This window comes from Pan troglodytes, chromosome 19 (genome assembly GCF_028858775.2).
Source record: "Pan troglodytes isolate AG18354 chromosome 19, NHGRI_mPanTro3-v2.0_pri, whole genome shotgun sequence".
Lineage (NCBI taxonomy): Eukaryota > Metazoa > Chordata > Mammalia > Primates > Hominidae > Pan > Pan troglodytes.
Window position 1 is genome coordinate 52,440,309 of NC_072417.2, and position 21,816 is coordinate 52,462,124.

The window sequence follows — 21,816 nt, forward strand, 5'->3', positions numbered from 1 at the left end:
TGATGAAGTATTCAAAATCCGTTGTGCATTTTACACTTACAGCACATCTGGATTCTGACTAGCCACACTTCAACAGCGCAATGTGGTCAGTGGCTACTATACTGGGCAGTGCAGCTCTCAATAACTCCTCTAAGGACCAGAATTTCTTTCATATGTCTTTAAAGTACTTTTATACTACAAAGGATTCCCTTAAGGACTGTGGCAGAGAAAGATCAGGGAGAAGTTAAAAAACCAAAATCATACAGCAGTATAAGTAAACACTGGTGCTAGAACCATGCTTGCCTGGCTGACTCCAACATTCAAGCTAATTAAGCTCTTCACTATTCAGTCTCCTAACAATATTGCTTTAGAATATCAAACACAAGAGTTCAACAAAACTGTTCTAATAGTGCTTCTATGGGTGAATAATAGTTTTGTTAATGAGACTGATATTCTCTCTCTCTCTTTTTTTTTTTTAAACATGCTCTCTAGAAAAGAAAAAACTGATATTCTAAGGAGGGTGGTGTCAACTGATACTCTAATGAGGGCTGTAAGCTGGTGTCACTCAGTCTGACCCAAGTAGAAAAGTGCTTCATCAGGAACACTAAGGATGTCAAGAAAGGCAGAGCAGTGTGCTTTCCAGCTTCGACTCCTTTCCAACAGCAGTGAATGAAAGTGTCTGTCTCACTGCATTCTATCTATGATTAACATTTTGAAATCTGTTTACTAAATTGACAATTTATATTTTTTTAAACTACCAAATTCAGGACAATGGCTGCCTCTAGGGAAAGGACAGGAATGGGGCTGCAGAAGGGCTTACAGGGAGCTTCAACTGTATTTATAATTTCTTTTTTTTTTTTTTTGAGACAGAGACTTGCTCTGTAGCCCAGGCTGGAATAAAATGGTGTGACCTCAGATCACTGCAACCTCTGCTACCCAGGTCCAAGAGATTCTCCTGCCCCAGCCTCCCAAGCAGCTAGGACTACAGGCGTGCACCACCATGCCCAGCTACTTTTTGTATTTTTAGTACAGACAGGGTTTCACCATGTTGGACAGGCTGGTCTCGAACTCCTGGCCTCAAGTGATCTGCCCACCTCAGCCTCCCAAAGTGCTGGGATTACAGGCGTGAGCCACCACACCCAGCCTATAATTCCCTTGTAAATGGTGGTGGGGGGTACACGTACCAGTATTCTTTACATTTTTCTCCACACAGCTTCTGAATGTTAGCAATATTCTATATTATTCTATATATCTATGTTATCTTTTGTAAACTGTCCACAGTGCTTTTACCATCAACTGCAATAACCTATTTTCTTTTTTTTTTCTGAGATGGGAGTTTCTATCTTGTTGACCAGGCTGGAGTGCAATGGCATGATCTTGGCTCACTGCAACCTCCGCCTCCTGGGTTCAAGTGATTCTCCTGCCTCAGCCTCCCAAGTAGCTGGGATTACAGGCATGTGAGACCACACCTGGCTAATTTTGTATTCTTAGTAGAGATGAGGTTTCTCCATGTTGATCAGGCTGGTCTCAAACTCCCCACCTCAGGTGATCCGCCCACCTCAGCCTCCCAAAGTGCTGGGATTATAGGCGTGAGCCACCGCGTCCGGCGTCGTAACCTATTTATAGGTTGAATGTGTTAACCTTTTACTGTCTTTTTGCATATTCCCCTTGCATCTTGTAAGGGGTGAACAAGTACATACTGGCTTCACTGGCCAGGTGCGGTGGCTCACGCCTGTAATCCCAGCACTTTGGGAGGCTGAGGTGGGCAGATCACGAGGTCAGGAGTTCGAGACCAGCCTGATCAACATGGTGAAACCCTGTCTCTACTAAAAATACAAAAATTAGCTGTGTGTGGAGGTATGCACCTGTAATCCCAGCTACTCGGGAGGCTGAGGCAGGAGAATCACTTGAACTCTGGAGGCGGAGGTTGCAGTGAGCCAAGAATGCACCACTGCACTGCAGCCTGGGTGACAGAGTGAGACTTCATCTCCAAAAAAAAAAAAGGAAAAAGAAAATACTCTGGAGGCACACAATTTGATCTGAATGCTTCATATCCTACATGTATGCATTTTGGGTTCAGAATTTAAAGCACCATCTAATATTAAAATCTTACTTCTGAACCACAAAATAATTTAAATGCTACCTTTAATGCCTTATAATTTTTGTTGCCTTTTTTTAATTACAAGAAATATTCACATAAATACCTTCTTGGATATATTTTTCCACTATAATTTTTTAATTTTGAAAGAAACGAAACGGACTAAAACTCAGTCAAGCCTTTTGAAGGAGAGGAATTCTATCGGGTTTCTCCTCTCCTGGGGATAGGACCATCTCTCAAACACTGTCAGAGAGAGACACACAAAAAGGTAAATACTTATATACAAGTAAAGCTTAGAAACAAAACCACAAACAACAACAACTGGTCTGCAAAGTGACCACAAGTCAAACAAATACACAAATATTTATTGAATGTTTCTATACAAGAGCAGAAAATGGGTAGTGTATTTCACAAGTACCTCTTAGGATTAAACAGGCTGCAGTACTGTCTTTACTGAACACTGACACACATACACAGTTACCTTGCAAATAATCTGCGAGGTCTCCACCATTGCAATACTGACATAGAAAAGAGAAAGTAATGAAAATAAGGACAGTGATTCAAGATTAATTCAATCCATTCTCAATTGTGATTAAAAAATCATTTGTATATAATGTCATGTAAATATAGCCTAAAAACATTATTATAGATTCAAAATTTTTTAAATTTTATATTCCTTGAGTAGAATCTAGATCACTGAATCAACTTTATTAATACAAAAATTCAAATAATCTACTACCAATTTTAAAGTTCATATTAATCAAAAAGGATTTGAAATATGCAGATTTATGCTAGAATCTAAAAAAAAAAAAAAAAAAAAAAATTTGAAATAAATTAAACAGAAGTTTGTATACTACCTACCTCCATCACCAAAAAGACAGAGTTGGGTAATTCCTGAAAAGTAAACATATTAAATATCATTTAGAGAAAAATTAAACACAAAATTTAAAGATAATGATAGTTAAAAATACCATACTTGTTCATTATTAAAACTGCTAAAATGAAATCACAAAATCTATTAGAAAGTGAAATTAAAATTCCCAACACAATGATGTAATTATCTCCTCTACAAAGCCAAATCAAGTTTTGGTAACACTAATGTAGTCATCAAGAAGTAAAATTTTGTTTACAGAAATAACTAGAGAAAGATTCATCTTTTGGTTATGATTGACCTAAAACAACAGATCTAGGACAAAAAGCATGGTAAATTTACAATGGGGGAAAAGGAAGGATTCTTTGGTCCTTGGGGAAACACTTCCACTTTGAAAAGTTTATGATTTGGAGCAGCAAAACAGCATAATCCTCCCTAGCAACACTATATGCACAATCTGATTTCTGGAATATATGACTCAGGATGCCTGGTTTTTTGTTTTTCTGTTTTTTATGTTTATTTGGGGCAATCGCATTATCAGCAATTGGTGGCAAAGGGAAATGTTTTATCACATTATCAACACATGTTCCACAATGTTGAGGAAATGAATTGAGGGCTCTTAAAAAGTCTCTCAAATCCATATAGCTCCAGGTCTGCTGTTGATTAAGTAACTCAAAGACTGATTAGCTGGCTCTTCAATGGCAATTTTTATAACGATAACTAAAATTTAGATTGAACTTCCCTGTGGCTTAACTTGAGCCAGTGTGCAAATGTAATTCAAAATATAGCTTTTGGCCAGGCGCGGTGGCTCACGTCTGTAATCCCAGCACCTTGGGAGGCCGAGGCAGGCGGATCACGAGGCCAGGAGATCGAGACCATCCTGGCTAATACGGTGAAACCCCATCTCTACCAAAAATACAAAAATTAGCCAGGCGTGGTGGCGGGCACCTGTAGTCCCAGCTACTTGGGAGGCTGAGGCAGGAGAATGGCATGAACCTGGGAGGCGGAGCTTGCAGTGAGCCGAGATCATGCCATTGCACTCCAGCCTGCAAGAGAGCCAGACTCTGTCTCAAAAAATATATATAGATAGGTCTAGATCGATCTAGACCTATCTGTATCTAGATATATAGCTTTTGGGCTGGGCCCAGTGGCTAACACTTGTAATCCCAACACTTTGGAAGGCCAAGGTGGGAGGATCACTTGAGCCCAAGAGTTCAAGACTAGCCTAGGCAACACACGGAGAATTCATCTCTACTAACAATTAAAAAATAGCCGGGTACAGTGGCTCATGCCTGTAATCCCAACACTTTGGGAGGCTGAGGCGGGTGGATTACCTGAGCTAAGGAGTTCGAGACCAGCTTGGCCAACATGGTGAAACCCCGTCTCTAATAAAAATACCAAAAAAAAAAAAATTAGCCAGGCATGGTGGCGGGCACCTGTAATCCCAGCTACTTGGGAGGCTGAGGTAGAAGAATCACTTGAACCCAGGAGGCAGAGGTTGCAGTGAGCCAAGATCGTACCACTGCACTCCAGCCTGGGCAACAGAGTGAGACTTCCCCTCAAAAAAAAAAAAAAAAAAAAAAAAATTAAGCCGGGCACAGTGGCTCACACCTGTAATCCCAGCATTTTGGGAGGCCAAGGTGGGCAGATCACCTGAGGTCTGGAGTTCAAGACCCGCGTGGCCAACATGGTAAAACCCCATCTCTACTAAAAATACAAAGAAATTAGCCGGGCGTGGTGGTGCACGCCTGCAATCCCAGCTACTCCAGAGGCTGAGGCATGAGAATCGCTTGAGCCTGGGAGGTGGAGGTTGCAGTGAGCTGAGACCGCGCCACTGCACTCCAGCCTAGGCAACAGAATAAGACCCCATCACAAAATAAATAAATAAATAATAAAAATAAAAAAGTCTTGAAGGACACAAAACAGTTTCTTCTTCTGGAAAAAGGAAATAGAGAGGTATAAGAAGAGGGCATCTCAGCCGGGTGCGGTGGTTCACGACTGTAATCCCATCATTTTAGGAGGCCAAGGCAGGTCGGATTACGACGTCAGGAGTTCAAGACCTCGATGTCAGGAGTTCGAGACTAGCCTGGCCAATACGGTGAAACCCCACCCCCACTAGCAATACAAAAATTAGCTGGGCATGGTGGCACATGCCTGTAGTCCCAACTACTCAGGAGGCTGAAGCAGGAGAATCGCTTGAACCCGGGAGACAGAGGTTGCAGTGAGCCGAGATTGCGCCACTGCATTCCAGCCTGGCAACAGAATGAGACTCCATCTCAAAAAAAACAAAAACAAAATACAAAAATTAGCTGGGCAGCGTGGCACGCACCTGTAGCCCCAGCTGCTTGGGAGGCTGAGGCAGGAGAATGGCTTGAACCCAGGAGGCGGAATTTGCAGTGAGCTGAGATCGCGCCACTGCACTCCAGCTTGAGCAACAGAGCAAGACTCCATCTCAAACAAACAAAAAAGCACTGGGCGCAGTGGCTCACGCCTGTAATCCCAGCACTTTGGGAGGCCGAGGCAGGCGGATCACAAGGTCAGGAGATCAAGACCATCGTGGCTAACACGGTGAAACCCCATCTCTACTAAAAATACAAAAAGTTAGCTGGGCATGGTGGCCGGCGCCTACAGCCCCAGCTACTTGGGAGGCTGAGGCAGGAGAATAGCGTGAACCCAGGAGGCAGAGCTTGCAGTGAGCCGAGATCACCACTGCACTCTAGCCTGGGTGACAGAGCGAGACTCCATCTCAAAAAAAAAAAAAGAGGGTATCTCTTTACTTCATATACTGCTAGACTATTTGAAGTGTTTTTATACTGAAGGTCATTTACTTTTGTAATTTAAAAAAACAATAAAGTAAATTTTTTTTTTTTTTTGAGACAGATTCTCGCTCTGTGGCCCAGGCTGGAGTGCAGTGGCGCAATCTCAGCTCACTGCAAGCTCCACCTCCAGGGTCCACGCCATTCTCCTGCCTCAGTCTCCCGAGTAGCTGGGACTACAGGCACCCGCCACCACACCTGGCTAGTTTTTTGTTGTTGTTGTTGTTGTTGTTGTTTTGTATTTTTAGTAGAGACAGGGTTTCACTGTGTTAGCCAGGATGGTCTCGATCTCCTGACCTCGTGATCCGCCCACCTCGGCCTCCCAAAGTGCTGGGATTACAGGCGTGAGCCACCGTGCACGGCCAATTTTTAGAAGTCAAAATAACATGAGTAGGTGGTTCTCTCCAGTAAATTCAGATGCCTAGAAGCAGAAGTAGAGAAAACGGCAGCATGATACAAAGCAATAGAAAAGTAAATGACAAGCCAGACAATTCAAAGAAAACTTCCTGGTTTCTTTTTTATTTTAAAGTGACATTTTTTTAAATTTTTTTAATTTTTTTTTTAATTTTTTTTTTGAGACAAGGCCCCGCTCTATTACCCAGGCTGAAATTCAGTGGTGTGATGTTGGCTCACTGTAACCTCCACCTCCAGGGTTCAAGCGAGTCTCCTGCCTCAGCACCCCCGAGTAGCTAGGACCACAGGTGTGCACCACCACGCCCAGCTAATTTTTATGTATTTTTTCTAGAGACGGGGTTTTGCCACGTTGCCCAGGCTGGTCCCAAACTCTTGGACTCAAGCGATCTGCCCAGCTTGCCCTTCCAAAGTGCTGGGATTACAAGCATGAGCCACCGCACCTGGCCTAATTCCTGGTTTCTAAACCCAAATCCTCACATCTCTCTGCTATATTCTTAATTCATTCTCCACCCCTCAGGCAATTTCTATGGTTTATCTCACAGGAAAAGAGAAAAGAAACATTCCTACAATTCGGCTCCACCTTCTTTTTTTTTTTTTGAGACAAGAGTCTCACTCTATTGCCCAGGCGGGAGTGCAGTGGCACAATCTCAGCTCACTGCAACCTCCACCTCCCGGGTTCACGCCATTCTCCTGCCTCAGCCTCCCAAGTAGCTGGGACTACAGGCGCCTGCCACCACGCCCGGCTAATTTTTGTATTTTTAGTAGAGATGGGGTTTCACCTTGTTAGCCAGGATGGTCTTGATCTCCTGACCTCGTGATCCGCCCGCCTCGGCCTCCCAAAGTGCTGGGATTACAGGCGGGAGCCACCACGCCCGGCCAAGGCCCCACCTTCTAATACCATCACCATGAGTGATAGGATTTCAACATATGAATTTTGGAGGGACATGAACATTGATTGACACCATAGCAAATCAAGTTCTACAAAACTTAGAGATGCAAAATACAACATATGAAAGCCAATTCTGGCCGGGCACAGTGGCTCACACCTGCAATCCCTGGGCCAATCACCTGAGGTCAGGAGTTTGAGACCAGCCCGGCCAACACGGTGAAACCCATCTCTACTAAAAACACAAAAATTAGCTGGGTGTGGTGGTGCATGCCTGTAACCCCAGCTACTCGGAAGGCTGAAGGAGGAGAACTGCTTGAACCCAGAAGACGAAGGTTGCAGAGAGCCAAGATCGCGCCACTGCACTCCAGCCTGGGCAACAGAGTGAGATTCCATCTCAAAAAAAAAAAAAGCACACACAAAAAAAGGCATTTCTAGCTTCCTGATCTAACACAAACCCAACATAGGTTTGTGGAAAAACTCTCCTTCAATGTGTATCTCATTAATACTAATTATACCAAAGGCTGCAAAAATATTCAGAATATATAATACTAATTAATAAATTTATAAATTGATTCTCACCTAATCTGACCCTGATTTGCTGTAATTCTTCAAATTCCCTAAGTCCTAACTCTTTTTAGCAGTCTTACAGAAGACTTCTTCTGTAGATATCCTCAAAAACAGGTAAGAGTCTGGGATAGCTGGTTGGGCTTTCTGGAAAATAAGTTGAGTCCCTACATTATCCCTTTGTACATAACTAAGTTCCAGAGATCAAAAATATAAATATGAAAAAATGAAACCCTAAGTACTAGATGAAAACATGGGGAATCATTTTCATAAGCTCAGGGTAAAGAAATCTTCTATAATATGAAACCTAGAGGTCATTAAATAACAGGTTGGATAAATTCTACCATGTAGGAACTTTCATATATTAAAGACACAGGTGGGGGCATGGTGGCTTAAGACTAATCCCAGCACTTTGGGAGGCAGAGGCGAGTGGATCACGAGGTCAGGAGTTCAAGACCAGCCTGGCCAAGATGGTGAAACCCCTTCTCTACTAAAAATACAAAAAATTAGCTGGGCTTGGTGGCAGGTGCCTATAACCCCAGCTACTCAGGAGGCTGAGGCAGTAGAATTGCTTGAACCCAGGAAGCAGAGGTTGCAGTGAGCTGAGAGCGTGCCACAGTACTCCAGACTTGGCAAAAGAACAAGATTCCATCTCAAAAAAAAAAAAAAGAGGCTAGGCCAGGCGTGGTGGCTCACGCCTGTAATCCCAGCACTTTGGGAGGCCGAGGCGGGTGGATCACGAGGTCAGGAGATCGAGACCATCCTGGCTAACACTGTGAAACCCCGTCTCTACTAAAAATACAAAAAATTAGCCAGGCATAGTGGCAGGAGCCTGTAGTCCCAGCTACGCGGGAGGCTGAGGCAGGAGAATGGCGTGAACCCAGGAGGCAGAGCTTGCAGTGAGCCGAGATCGTGCCACTGCACTCCAGCCTGGGCAACAGAGCGAAACTCCATCTCAAAAAAAAAAAAAGAAAAGAAACCCTATCTCTACTAAAAATACAATAATTAGCCGGGTGTGGTAGCAGGTGCCTGTAATCCCAGCTACCGGGTAAGCTAAGGCAGGAGAATCACTTGAATCCGAGAGGCGGAGGTTGTAGTGAGCCGAGACTGTGCCATTGCACTCCAGCCTGGGCAACAGAGCAAGACTCCATCTCAAAAAAAAAAAAAAAAAAAAAGGAAAAAAAGTCTAAAGTAAGACCCCCCACAAAAATACCAAACAAAATGGGAAAAATATCTCAAAACATGACAAAGAGCTATCAACTCTGATTCCTTCTTGTTTACCTCCTACAGTCCAAGTGCCCAAGTCCTACCAATTCTATCTCCTAAACATCTCACTAATCTGTCCAGGCCTCTGTCTCCATTGATACCAACATTCTTTCTTACCCAGATATAAATAGCTCTTTCTTTTTAATAACGGTATACACTGAGCATGGTGGCACAGGCCTGTAATCACAGCTACTCAGGAGGCAAAGGCAGGAAGATCGCTTGAGCCCAGGAGTTAGAGGCTGCAGTGAGATATGATGGCACCACAGAAGAAATGCACTCCAGCCTGAGTAACAGAGTAAGACCTCATTTCTAAATAAGTATTTAAAAATAAAAATAAATGTACAGTTCAATGTGTTGTGACAGATGTTTACACCTATGTATCTACCCTGCCAATCAAAATACATAACAATTCCATCACCCCAAGAAGTTCTCTCATGCCCCTTTCCCATCACTCCCTGGGACCAAGAGGCAACCTCTGTTCTGATTTCTATCACCCTAGCTTACTTCTGACTCTTCCCAAAATTCACAAAAACAGAATTATACTGTAGCAGTATATGGCATGCTTATTTTTCTCAAAATAATGTTTGAGGCCAGGCGCGGTGGCTCACGCCTGTAATCCCAGCACTTTGGGAGGCCGAGGCGGGCGGATCACGAGGTCAGGAGATCAAGACCATCCTGGCTAACACGGTGAAACCCCGTCTCTACTAAAAATACAAAAAATTAGCCGGGCATGGTGGCAGGTGCCTGTAGTCCCAGCTACTCGGGAGGCTAAGGCAGGAGAATGGGGGGAACCCGGGAGGCAGAGCTTGCAGTGAGCCGAGATCGCGCCACTGCACTCTAGCCTGGGCGACAGAGCGAGACTCTGTCACAAAAAAAAAAAAAAAAAAAAGTTTGAAATTCACGTTATGACATGTATCGTTTGTTCCTTTTTATATATGTCAATTTGTTCATTGTATTATTTGCTATAAAACGAGTTTTACGGCCGGGTGCAGTGGCTCACGCCTGTAATCCCAGCACTTTGGGTGGCCGAGGCGGGCAGATCACAAGGTCAGGAGATCGAGACCATCCTGGCTAACACGGTGAAACCCCGTCTCTACTAAAAAATACAAAAACAAAATTAGCCGGGCATGGTGGTAGGCGCCTGTAGTCCCAGCTACTCGGGAGGCTGAGGTGGGAGAATAGTGTCAACCCAGGAGGTGGAGCTTGCAGTGAGCCGAGATTGCACCACGGCACTCCAGCCTTGGTGACAAAGCGAGACTCCATCTCAAAAAAAAAAAAAAAAAGAGTTTTAAAATTTTTTATAGCCGGGCACAGTGGCTCACACCTGTAATCCCGACACTTTGGGAGGCCAAGACAGGCAGATCACCTGAGGTCGGGAGTTCGAGACCAGGCTGGCCAATACGGCAAAACCTCGTCTCTACCAAAAATACAGACATTAGCCAGGTGTGGTGGCGGGGCGCCTGTAATCCCAGCTACTCAGGAGGCTAAGGCAGGGAGAATCGCTTGAACCTGGGAGGTGGAGGTTGCAGTGGGCCAAGATCACGGCATTGCACTCCAGCCTGGGTGACAGAGTGAGACTCTGTCTCAAAAAAAAAAAAAAAAAAATGTTTTACATGTCCCTACTAGAGCTTCTGATACTATAGCTTCTGAGTTTCTTATCTTGATTTAAAATGTCTTTCCATCCCTTGGATTGTACAGTCATTTAAATATTATTCTGAGACTGTTATTGTTTACTTTATATATTTAAGCTTTTAATTCATTTGGAAATGATTTTGGAAAATGATGAGAATGGTGTTCCAATTCTATTTTTTGTCAGATGTCTCAGTTTTATGAGCACCACCTATTAAATTAATCATCTTTTTCTTGCGATACTAAAAATTACCAAGAGGTAGATATTTAACCAGGCCACTGACAATCACACAGTTATGTATTCCTAAGTGAAAGTACTTATCTCATGCTCAGAGTGCTCTAGGAGATTTATCTTTTGAAAAACAAAAACGGTATCACTCTCCTGCTTTTAAAACTCTTCAATAGCTTTGTACTGTCCTTAAGATAAAGATCAGATCTGGCTCCTGCTAACCTCTCCAGTATCATCTAACACTATGCTCTCGCTCTCATTACTGTACTCCAGACACACTAGCCTTCTTCCAGTTCCTCAAACTCAGTGATCTCTCCTGTCAGTGGTCTTTACAGAAGGCTTCATCTCCTTGGGAAACTTACTTTATTTTCTCCCATTAACCCCCACCTAGCCTTCTCCCACCCATCCCTCAGTCTCTACAGATATCATTTCCCCAGGAAGCCTTCCCTTGTCCCATTTTCCTAGGCCCCATATTGTTCAAACCTCGCCAACAGCTCTCCCTTACAGCACTTGGCACACTTGGAAATAGTAACTATTGGCCCGGGTGTGGTGGCTCACATCTGTAATCCCAGCACTTTGGAAAGCCAAGCTGGGCAGGTCGCTTAAGCTCAGAAGTTTGAGACCAGGCTGAGCAACATGGTGAAACTCCATCTCTACAAAAAATAGAAAAATTAGCCAGGCATGGTGGTGCCTGCCTGTAGTCCCAGATACTTCGAAGGCTGAGGTGGGAGGATGGCTTAAGCCCAGAGGGTGGAGGCTGCAGTGAGGTGTGGTCATGCCACCACACTCCAGCCTGGGCAAGAGAGCCAGACCCTGTCTCAAAAAAGAAAAAAAAAAGAAATAGTAACTATTTGCTTAATGTCATCTTCCCTAATATCCTGTAAGAGTTCCACAATGACAAGGACCATTTCTACTTTGTTCACCACTATACGCCTGTACATCTCATTAACCAGCTCAAGAAATACTAGTCACAAATAAACCAGTAAGAAAAATGAACACAACCTATGCATCATAGGACAGCAATGGGAACGTCACAGAAGAAATGTAAAAAGACAAATACAGCAAAAAGATGACTGATACCCTAATGGTTTAAGAAAAAAAAAATACCAGCTGGGCACAGTGGCTCACATCTGTAATCCCAGAACTTTGGGAGGCCGAAGCAGGTGGACCACTTGAAGTCAGGAGTTCGAGGCCAGCCTAGCCAACATGGTGAAACCCCATTTCTACTAAAAATACAAAAATTAGCCAGTTGTGGTGGTGGGCGCCTGTAATCCCAGCCACTTGGGAGGCTGAGGCAGGAGAACTGCTTGAGCCCAGAAGGCAGAGGTTGCAGTGAGCCAGGATCGTGCCACTGCACTCCAACCTGGGCAACAGGGTGAAACTCCATCTCAAAAAAAAAAAAAGAAAGAAAGAAAGAAAAGTAATAAAATTAGGCTGGGCATGGTGGCTCACGCCTATAATCCCAGCACTTTAGGAAGCCAAGGCAGGAGGATCACTTTAGTCCAGCAGTTCGAGACCAGCCTGGGCAACATAGTGACCTCATCTCTATTAATTAAGTAAATATAATTTAAAAATTTTTTTAAAGATATTTTCCTAGTGTGAGATTATAAAAATTTTTTTTAAAAAGGTCACTACTGGTTAAAAAGAACTAGTATAGGCTGAGTGCGGTGGCTCAGGCCTGTAATCCCAGCACTTTGGGAGGCTGAGGCAGGCGGGTCACCTGAGGTCAGAAGTTCAAGACCAGCCTGGGCAACAAGGTGAAGCTCCATCTCTACTAAAAATACAAAAACAAAATTATCCAGGCGTGGTGGCAGGCACCTGTAATCCCAGCTACTTGGGAGGCTGAGGCAAGAGAATCACTTGAACTCAGGAGGCAGAGGTTGCAATGAGCTGAGACTGTCACTGCACCCCAGCCTGGGTAACAGAAAGAATTGGTATAATCTTTTAAAAGATAGCTAATATCTTTGACCAAGCAATTCCCCTTCAAGGAATTTATTCTACAGGAACACTATAAAAACACACAAAGATATATGCACACATCTTTCTCTGCAATACTGTTTCCAATAGGGAAAAAATAGGAAACACTCCAAATAGCCATAATTCGGTGGTTTCTTAAGCTACAGGACTCACTCTGTCACCCAAGCTGGAGTACAGTGGCCAGTGGTGCAATCACAGCTCACTGTAACTTCAAGTTCCTGGGCTCAAGCCTTCCTTCCATTTTAGCCTCCCAAGTAGCTGGGATCACAGGTATGCGCCACCACATCTGGCTAACTTTATTTTTTGTAGAAACAGGGTCTCACTATGTTGCACAGGCTGGTCTTGAACTTCTGGCCTCAAGCAATCCTCCAGCTTCAGCTTCCCAAAGCACTGAGTTTATGGTGTGAGCCACCATGCCTGGCTCATAATTGGGTTTTAAGTAAATTATCATTTAGCCCTACAATACTATACTGATTATGAAAAGGTATCTAAGATACATTAAGCTTAATAAAACAAGTTGCATTTCTGTACAAACACTACTAATTCTCTCAAAATGAAAAGCTTTAAAAACTAAGTATAAATGGTTATAGATTGATGTATGTATTTAGAAAATTCTAAAACAAATATACCAAAGAGTGGTTATCCCTGGGAATTGCCATCTCTTTTCTAATTTACCATTCACACAGTATTTGATTAACTGTGGGCATATATTATTTTTGGAATTAGTGGGAAAATGCATTTCTTTTTAAGTGTCATCTAAACTGAAAGCTGATTTTTACAATAGCAAAAGTTCCCAATTTATAAACTTCGGACAGATAACCAAAACTAATGGTCAGTAAAAATGACATTCACTTCAAGTTGATAGTTACCGTATTAATTCCTAAACACACTGTACCCCTTGATGAACAATTTCAATCAATAAAACAAACATAAAGTATTAGGTCAAAACTCTATTTAATAGCCAAATACTTAAGACATTTGATTAATACCTCCTTTTTTTTTTTTTTTTTTGAGATGGAGTTTCCCTCTTGTTGCCCAGGCTGGAGTGCAATGGCGCGATCTCGGCTCACTGCAATCTCCGCCTCTTCAGTTCAAGAGATTCTCCTACCTCAGCCTCCCGAGTAGCTGGGATTACATGCATGTGCCACCATGCCCAGCTAATTTTGTATTTTTAGTGGAGACAGGGTTTCTCCATGTTGGTCACGCTGGTCTCAAACTCCTGACCTCAGGTGATCTGCCTGCCTCGGCCTCCCAAAGTGCTGGTATTACAGGCATGAGCCACCGCGCTTGGCCTGACACTTCTTAAATTTGTTTTTATAAATTAGTTACAAAGCATTGGTGGTTCAATGGTAGAATTCTCGCCTCCCACGCAGGAGACCCAGGTTCGATTCCTGGCCAATGCAGCTCCCACCTTAATCCCAGCTATTCAGGAGGCTGAGGCAGGAGAATCCCTTGAACTCAGGAGGCAGAGGTGCAATGAGCTGAGATTGTGCCATTGCACTCCACCCTGGGCGACAAAAGCAAGACTTCTTCTCAAAAAAAAAAAAAGAAAAATTAGTTCTAACAGTATACCATGTACAAAATACTATAACATTTGAATGCAGTCACCCTGAAATTCCTGATTAACAATTCACATTTTTTAGTATGTTCTCCCTAAGGATACCTCATTCTATAATCAAAGCTGGTACTAAAAAATACTTTTCATTCTGATAGAAAATAATCTAAGCAAGGCCGGGCGCGGTGGCTCATGCCTGTTATCCCAGCACTTTGGGAGGCCGAGGTGGGCGGATCACGAGGTCAGGAGATCGAGACCATCCTGGTTAACAAGGTGAAACCCCGTCTCTATTAAAAATACAAAAATTAGCCAGGTATGATGGCGGGCGCCTGTAGTCCCAGCTACTCTGGAGGCTGAGGCAGGAGAATGGCGTGAACCCAGGAGGCGAAGCTTGCAGTGAGCCAAGATCGCGCCACTGCGCTCCAGCCTGGCCAACAGAACAAGACTCCGTCTCAAAAAAAAAAAAGAAAATCATCTAAGTATACTTTCAAAACAAAACCTACTCTGCAATTGCCAGGGTTTTCTGTACCTCTCCAAGATTGGGAAACTAAAGAGTTAACATTATTTAACAGTTTTGGTACTAGGCACTGAGTTGTACCACTTGGTGCCCTCTATCTACAGAGACTAAGACAAACTACACAAACAGCAGTGAGGAGAACCAACATTTCAACTAGGGACTGAAAGATGAGTTTAGTTTTGACTTAAAAGGTTTCTCCCCTTTTCATGCTGCTTTGAATTTCTCAAATGAAGAAACGAATTAACAGCTATCTGAGCAGGTAATAAAATATACCCACTGCATTCACATATTCCATGGATGGAAGTTTAAATTGTAAATTTTTTGGAAAGCAATCATTACTCTACAATCAAAAATTTTAACACTGTGCATGCTATTTGACTTGGTCTTTCCAATTCTAGAAATTGAAGTTAAATAATCAAAAATATGTTCAGAAGATATACATAATTCTTACAGCATTTTTCTATTAGGAAAAACTTAAACATCCTTTTTCTTTTTTTTTTTTTCCCCCGAGATGGAGTCTGGCTCTGTCACCTAGGCTGGAGTGCAGTGGCACAATCTCAGCTCACTGCAACCTCCGCCTCCCGGGTTCAAGTGATTCTCCTGCCTCAGCCTCCTGAGTAACTGGGATTACAGGCACCTGCCACCACACCCAGCTGATTTTTGTATTTTTAGCAGAGACAGAGTTTCGCCATGTTGGCCAGGCTGGTCTTGAACTCCTGACCTCAGGTGATCCACTTGCCTCAGCCTCCCAAAGTGTGGATTACAGGCGTGAGCCATCGCAACCAGGCAAAAAAAGTTAAACATCTTATAACATGAGTTTAGTTACTTTGTGTTATGATATGACCACATGAAAAATGACAACTTTTTTTTTTTTTTTTTTTTGAGACGGAGTTTCGCTCTTGTTACCCAGGCTGGAGTGCAATGGCGCAATCTCAGCTCAATGTAACCTCTGCCTCCTGGGCTCAAGCAATTCTCCTGCCTCAGGCTCCTGAGTAGCTGGGATTACAGGCACCCACCACCATGCCTGGCTAATTTTTGTATTTTTAGTAGAAATGGGGTTTCTCCATGTTGGTTAGGCTGGTCTCGAACTCCCAACCTCAGGTGACCCGCCTACCTCAGCCTTCCAAAGTCCTGGGATTACAGGTATAAGCCACCGTGCCCAGCTGAAAAATGACAGTATTTTTTAAAAAGTAAATATACAACAGCCCATTTGTCTCACCCCACTAAAACTAAACATATTGAAAGCAAAGACTTTGTTTTATTCACTGCCTCATTCCTAGCACTCAGAACAATGCCTGGCACATAATAGTCACTCAAAAACTTGCAAAGCAGGCCGGGAGTGGTGGCTTACATCTGTAATCCCAGCATTTTGGGAGGCAGAGGCACGAGGATCACCTGAGGTCAGGAGTTCGAGACCAGCATGGCTAACATGGTGAAACTCTGTCTCTACTAAAAATACAAAAATTAGCTGGACTTGGTGGCAGGCGCCTATAATCCCAGCTACTTGGGAGACTGAGGCACAAGAATCGCTTTAACCCGGGGGGGCAGAGGTTGCAGTGAGCCAAGCTCACACCACTTCACTCCAGCCTGGGCGACAAGAGTGAGACTGTCTCCAAAAAAAGAAAGGTTGTCAAATGAATGAATTTGAGTAATGCAAGTGAATACAAAAGAGGTTTTAGCTAGAAATATATATGTAATAGGATCACATAACATATACATTTACCTTACCCGAATTCAACTGTCCAGACTAAGCAAAAGAAAGAAATTATGTAAATCATCATGCTGACCTGCCCTGCAGTGACAATGGAGAAAAAACCAGAATCTGCTGTTCCCTCTGGGAGTCTCAGGTCCCCACAGCTCTCACATGGTATCACACTAGCTACATGTGATTCTAGTTTTTGTTTTGTTTTTTTTTAAGAAACTATCTTGCTCTGTTGTCCAGGCAGGACTTCAGTGGCAGGATCACAGCTCACTGCAGCCTTGAACTCCTGTGCTCAAGTGATCTTCCTGCCTCAGCCTCCTGAGTAGCAAGAATTACAGGCTCAAGCCACCACACCCAGCCTGATTCTTGCATTTAAAGGATTTTTTAACATAATATGGCCCTAAATATAAGCCAGCTACTTCATCTGGTGCTACACCCAGAAAACAGCAATTTTCTCCAATGCTGAGATCTGAAAAGGATTTCCAAGAGTAATTTTGACTATACAGAAATTTTGCCTTAGTGATTGACTTTAGAACCTACTTCCCATTCCAAATAAAATGCAACTCTACTGCATGCCATAGCATACACAAATATATCTATAACCTATAATCAGAGATATAACTGGTTGATGAACATGCATAGTGTCCTTGTTTTTAATTTATTTTCTAATATTTTTTCAATTTACAAATATTGCTTTCATAAGAAGAAAAAGCTCTATGTAGGCCATGTGTGGTGGCTCACATCTGTAATCCCAGCACTTTGAGAGGCTGAGGCAGAAGGATCCCTTGAGCCCAGGAGTTCAAGACTAGCCTGAGCAACACAGAGAGACCCTATCTCTACAAAATAAAAAAAAATGTTTTTTTAAAAAAAGAACTTCTACTTAGGCAGGGCGCAGTGGCTCACGCCTGTAATCCCAGCACTTTGGGAGGCCAAGGTGGGAGGATGACTTGAGGTCAGGAGTTCGAGACAAGCCTGGCCAACATGGTGAAACTCCATCTCTATGAAAAACACACACACACAAAATTAGCCGGGCATGGTGGTGCACACCTATAGTCCTAGCTACTCGGGAGGCTGAGGCAGGAGAATCGCTTAAACCCGGGAGGTAGCGGTTGCAGTGAGCCGAGATCAAGCCACTGCACTGCAGCCCAAGAGACAGAGTGAGACTCCATCAAAAAAAAAAAGCTCTATTTTTAATTGTCCTTTCAACATTCATCAGAGAATGCTAGATCTGGTATCAATAGTCCTCTACTTCACCTAAAACAATGCTACACCTATAGTATATTATCAATTGTTAATAAACTTACTCATGCAGCAAATTCTTTCAGCCTATTACTCTGTTCTGTTTTAAACAATTTCTTAATTCAGAAACATGTAACTCAAGCTATGCATCTTTTCAACAAGAATTAAGGTCATTTTTATTTCTATTAAGAGTCACTTAAATCTGTATGAAATAAAAAAAAATTTATTTTAATTTTTAAAAATTTTCAAAATAAGGTACCTGAACATCATAGAGTGCTACAATATTTTCATGCTGAAGTTCCTATTAAGAAAATTGAGAATGAAAAATATGTAAGTATTCTAATGACTTTACTATATTTTAATATGTAAATAAACTTAAAGTATACACATACACTTCTAGTATTATACTTACATTAAGACTATAAAAATTCAATTAAAGAATAAGAAATGTGCCTGATCAAACAAAAAGCACATTATCTCACTGAAAGAAAATATGATTTTTAGCTCAAAGAGCTACAATTCTTAAAAAAGAGCTCTCCACAGGAAGCAGTTTTGAGGAAATCGGGTGTTAAATGAGGGTTCCACGCTTGTATTAGTTTGGAAAACACCAGGTTAAGTACTTTGAAACAAGTTTCTTCATTGTAGAATTTTTCAGACTTTCTTTAATGAGCCATAGGCTTTGTGACTCTCCAAGAAGTATTTAGTAAATGGGGTTTTCCAAACGTACTCAACCATCTTCTCAAACCATCCCACTTAGATAACACTGGTTGTGAGTGATCTAAAAAGGCCACCTCCAAGGAATATAACTTTCTTCAATTTAAAGAAAGACCCCAAGCACCCCTACTCCCCCCAAAAAACTTAGTAGTTAACATGAAAGGGGACAACAGGAGAGGTAAAAACAATGTACAAGATGGGTCTGCCTGGCCCTCTTCTCAAACAACAACACAGTCACTAGGAAAAAGAGAAATGATGAGAAGCTAAACTCAGTCTTCACAGAATCCCTCTGAGCTTTGGTTCTTAAAAATAGCTTCCGAGTACTCAATGTTTTAAAAAAGTGAGCATGCAAAAAGGAGAGCAACAGTTGAAAATTCTCAAACTTGGACCCAACTACCAAAATTGAAAAGGATGGCAGCATGTATTCATTTAAATTAAGTTTTAACCTTATATGAATACTACTACATAAAGTAACATACCTTTAAGATTTTAATTTCCTTTCCAAGCAGTATTTGTGATTTTGACAAGTTCTTTTTATTAATACTTTTAATAGCTACCTCCCAATCAGTTTTCTGAAAAGGAAAAACAGTGTTACTCCTAGATACCATTCCACATAAATAACAGAAAAAAATTTACAAGCGCGAAGGTGTTTTTGGCAAATAAATGTACGGCATCGGGGAAAAATGGAAAAGAACCTGTATTTTCAATAATTGGAAAGTGATTTCATAAATTATAGTGTAATATGCCAAGGTCCTACAACACAACTTCTAAAAATAACAAATATGAAGTCCACATAGTAACTAACATTAAATGAAAAAAGAACAGTTCACAACCACTTCAAAGTTACGGACAAATGTAGAAATAAACTTGGAAGGTGATACAGTTAATTGAAAAGTTATTTGTTAGCTTGGCAGGATTACACCGTGCTTGAGTTCTAAATTATTTTCCTAATAAATGAAAAGTAGGCCGGGAGCCGTGGCTCACACCTGTAATCCCAGCACTTTGGGAGGCTGAGGCGGGCGGATCGGATCACCTGAGGTCAGGAGTTCAAGACCACACTGGCCAACGTGGTGAAACCCCATCTCTACTAAAAATACAAAAAAAAAAAAAAAAAAAAAATTAGGCGGGCGTGGTGGCGGGCACCTGTAATCCCAGCTACTCAGGAGGCTGAGGCAGGAGAATCGCTTGAGCCCGGGAGGCAGCGGTTGCAGTGAGCGGAGATCTCGCCACGGCACTCCAGCCTGGGCGACAAAGCGAGACTCTGTCTCAAAAATAAATAAATAAAAAAATAAGAAAAGTAGCATTACTTTATCCGATAAGCAACAAAGTCAGCCCACTTTTAACACGCCCCTTGGGCAACAATCAGAACTGCCACACCCTTTAAGATTATTTCCACTCCCGATATGCCTTTCCAAATTCTTTAGATTCTAAAACCTCGTGTAACTGTACTTGCGAAACAGCAGACTTAAAAAAAATTTTTTAAGGCTTAAACATGATTTCATGTTCAAGATGATTGAAAATGAATTGTCCAACCACCTTTCTCACCCGGAGCTCGTCTATCTGACTCCGGGGTGGGGGGGAAACGGTACGGGGGCTCTTCGGGGTGCAGGGGACCAGTGCTGGGAAAGGTGATACCTCCCAGGCTGCGAAAGCCTGAGGCTAATGGGACATCCGCCCATTTTCCGCTGAGTCTGTAATTATCAACCTCAAAAGTGACCAGCCCTGGGCACGGGGAAAAAAACCAAAGGTCCATTCACGCCCAACCCTCGAGTCTGCACGGTGCAGTACCGTCTATTTTGGGTCCAGGGTAACCTGGGTGCAAAGGCTCCTGCGGGCGGACCGCGGGGTGGGTCCCGGGCACACAGGAGGATCAGCAGCAGCCGGTCGGTAGGCGGAGCGCTGCCAGAGGCTTGGGCCTCACAACAACCCTCACAGGACCAAAACAAACGGCGAGACGGGCTGCGCGCACAATAGCACACCAGGGCGGCTAGCCGAGTCGGGGGGTCTCGGCTCGCGGCTGCGCCAAGTTTCAGAACCACCAAGCCCCGTGCCTGCCGCCCGGGGCCCGGCCTCGCCCCGGCCGGCGCTCACCTGGCGGTGCCGCCCCCGGAAGACCACGGCGAAGGCCCCGTGTCCCACGAGATCCCTCTTGCTGTACTCGAAGTCGCCCACCACCTCCATGGCCGCGCCCCCGGGGCACACAGCGGACGGCCGGGCGGCGCAGTGCGGCGCAGGTATCAGCACCGCGGCTCCGCGGGCCCGGAGCGCGCCAGCGTGCGGCGGCTCTGGGGCAGCCGCAGCCCCGGGCCCGGGCGGACTCTCATGCCGAGAGACCGGAGCGGAAACTGGGGAAGCTGCCGCGCGGAGCCAGGGTCAGCGAGGCCCGGCCCGGCCCCTGCCGCTCATGGCCCGGCCTGCCGCCGGCCGCTGGCTGTCTGGCGAAGCGGCCTCGGCGCTGCCGGGCCAGGGGTGCCGTCACCGTCACTGTGCGCGCCCAGAGCCGCACACGCGCTCTGAGGCAGTGAGGGGCCCGGTACTCTCCATCCCCAGCTCGTCCGGTCTCCTCGGCCCTCCCCGCTCGGGGCGCTGCTGCGACGGCGACGGCCGCCGCCCTAAAACCCGCACCGCCGCGGCCCCGCGCTTCCCCGCCTCGCGGCGGCGCCCAACGCCCTCACGCGCGCTACCCGCTCCCGCGCGACTGGCTGCCCTCCGCGACGTCCGCGCGCCTTGAAGGCCGCAGCGCCAGCCGGCTCCCTCCGCCGGGGAAAGGAGTGCGGCCAGGGCTTGGCGCCCGCAGCTGGGCAGATCCTCGGCCGCTCCTGAGGCGGGGACGAAGGGCGCGACCCGCTGCGGCCACAGCGGGTTACGGGCTGCGGGCTCCGTTCTGGGCCTGGGGAGCAGATTCGAGCCGACCACGCCCCGGGCTCCAGGCCGCTGGGAGGCGGACTTCAGAGAAGCGGGTCTTGAACCCCAGCTGCGGGCAGGACGGGATTATCTGCGCAGTGTAGACCCCCAGATTCCTGCCAGAGCAAAGGAGCAACTGCTACTCCAGGCTTTGCCCGCGCTCTGGAAAACCAGAGTTCACGCTGCCAAACTGCCAGCCTTCGGACGCCTCTCGGGGTTTACTCGCTTAGGATCCCTAGAGGGACGGTGACAGGCGGGATTCTGCACCTTTTGGGGGTCCCTTGACTGCGAGAAGCTGGTGACAGCTCAGGGCGCTCTTCGCAGAGAGTCGTTTCTGCACACCGACTCAGGATCGCACACGTTTTCAAGGTTCTCCTGGGAGCTCCTAGAGTCAGGCTAGTTTGACCTCGGGCTTACTTCGCATGGGCGAAGGGAGCTTTCTTTTCTACCTGA

The 21,816-nt window shown here is 44.6% G+C and overlaps 1 protein-coding gene and 1 non-coding gene across 7 annotated transcripts in view; one reads left to right on the forward strand and one right to left on the reverse strand.

Moving 5' to 3' along the window:
• ULK2 (unc-51 like autophagy activating kinase 2) overlaps window positions 1–20,779 on the reverse strand; it is a 98,839-nt gene extending 78,060 nt beyond the window's left edge. For all 6 annotated transcript variants that reach the window (XR_010153254.1, XR_010153253.1, XM_054670398.2 and 3 more), the window contains exons 1-5: window positions 20,551–20,779; window positions 18,939–19,031; window positions 18,005–18,046; window positions 2,939–2,971; window positions 2,559–2,595 (exon numbers count right to left, since the gene is read on the reverse strand). Coding sequence is in view for 4 of the 6 variants with exons in the window: in XM_054670398.2 (XP_054526373.1) it covers window positions 2,559–2,595; window positions 2,939–2,971; window positions 18,005–18,046; window positions 18,939–19,031; window positions 20,551–20,640 (295 nt within the window). In the remaining 2 variants the exon portion in view is untranslated. The remainder of the gene's footprint in view (window positions 1–2,558; window positions 2,596–2,938; window positions 2,972–18,004; window positions 18,047–18,938; window positions 19,032–20,550) is intronic.
• Window positions 14,065–14,135, forward strand: TRNAG-CCC (transfer RNA glycine (anticodon CCC)). Its single transcript has one exon. It is a non-coding gene; the product is annotated as a tRNA-Gly (tRNA).
• Window positions 20,780–21,816: the final 1,037 nt, after the last annotated feature.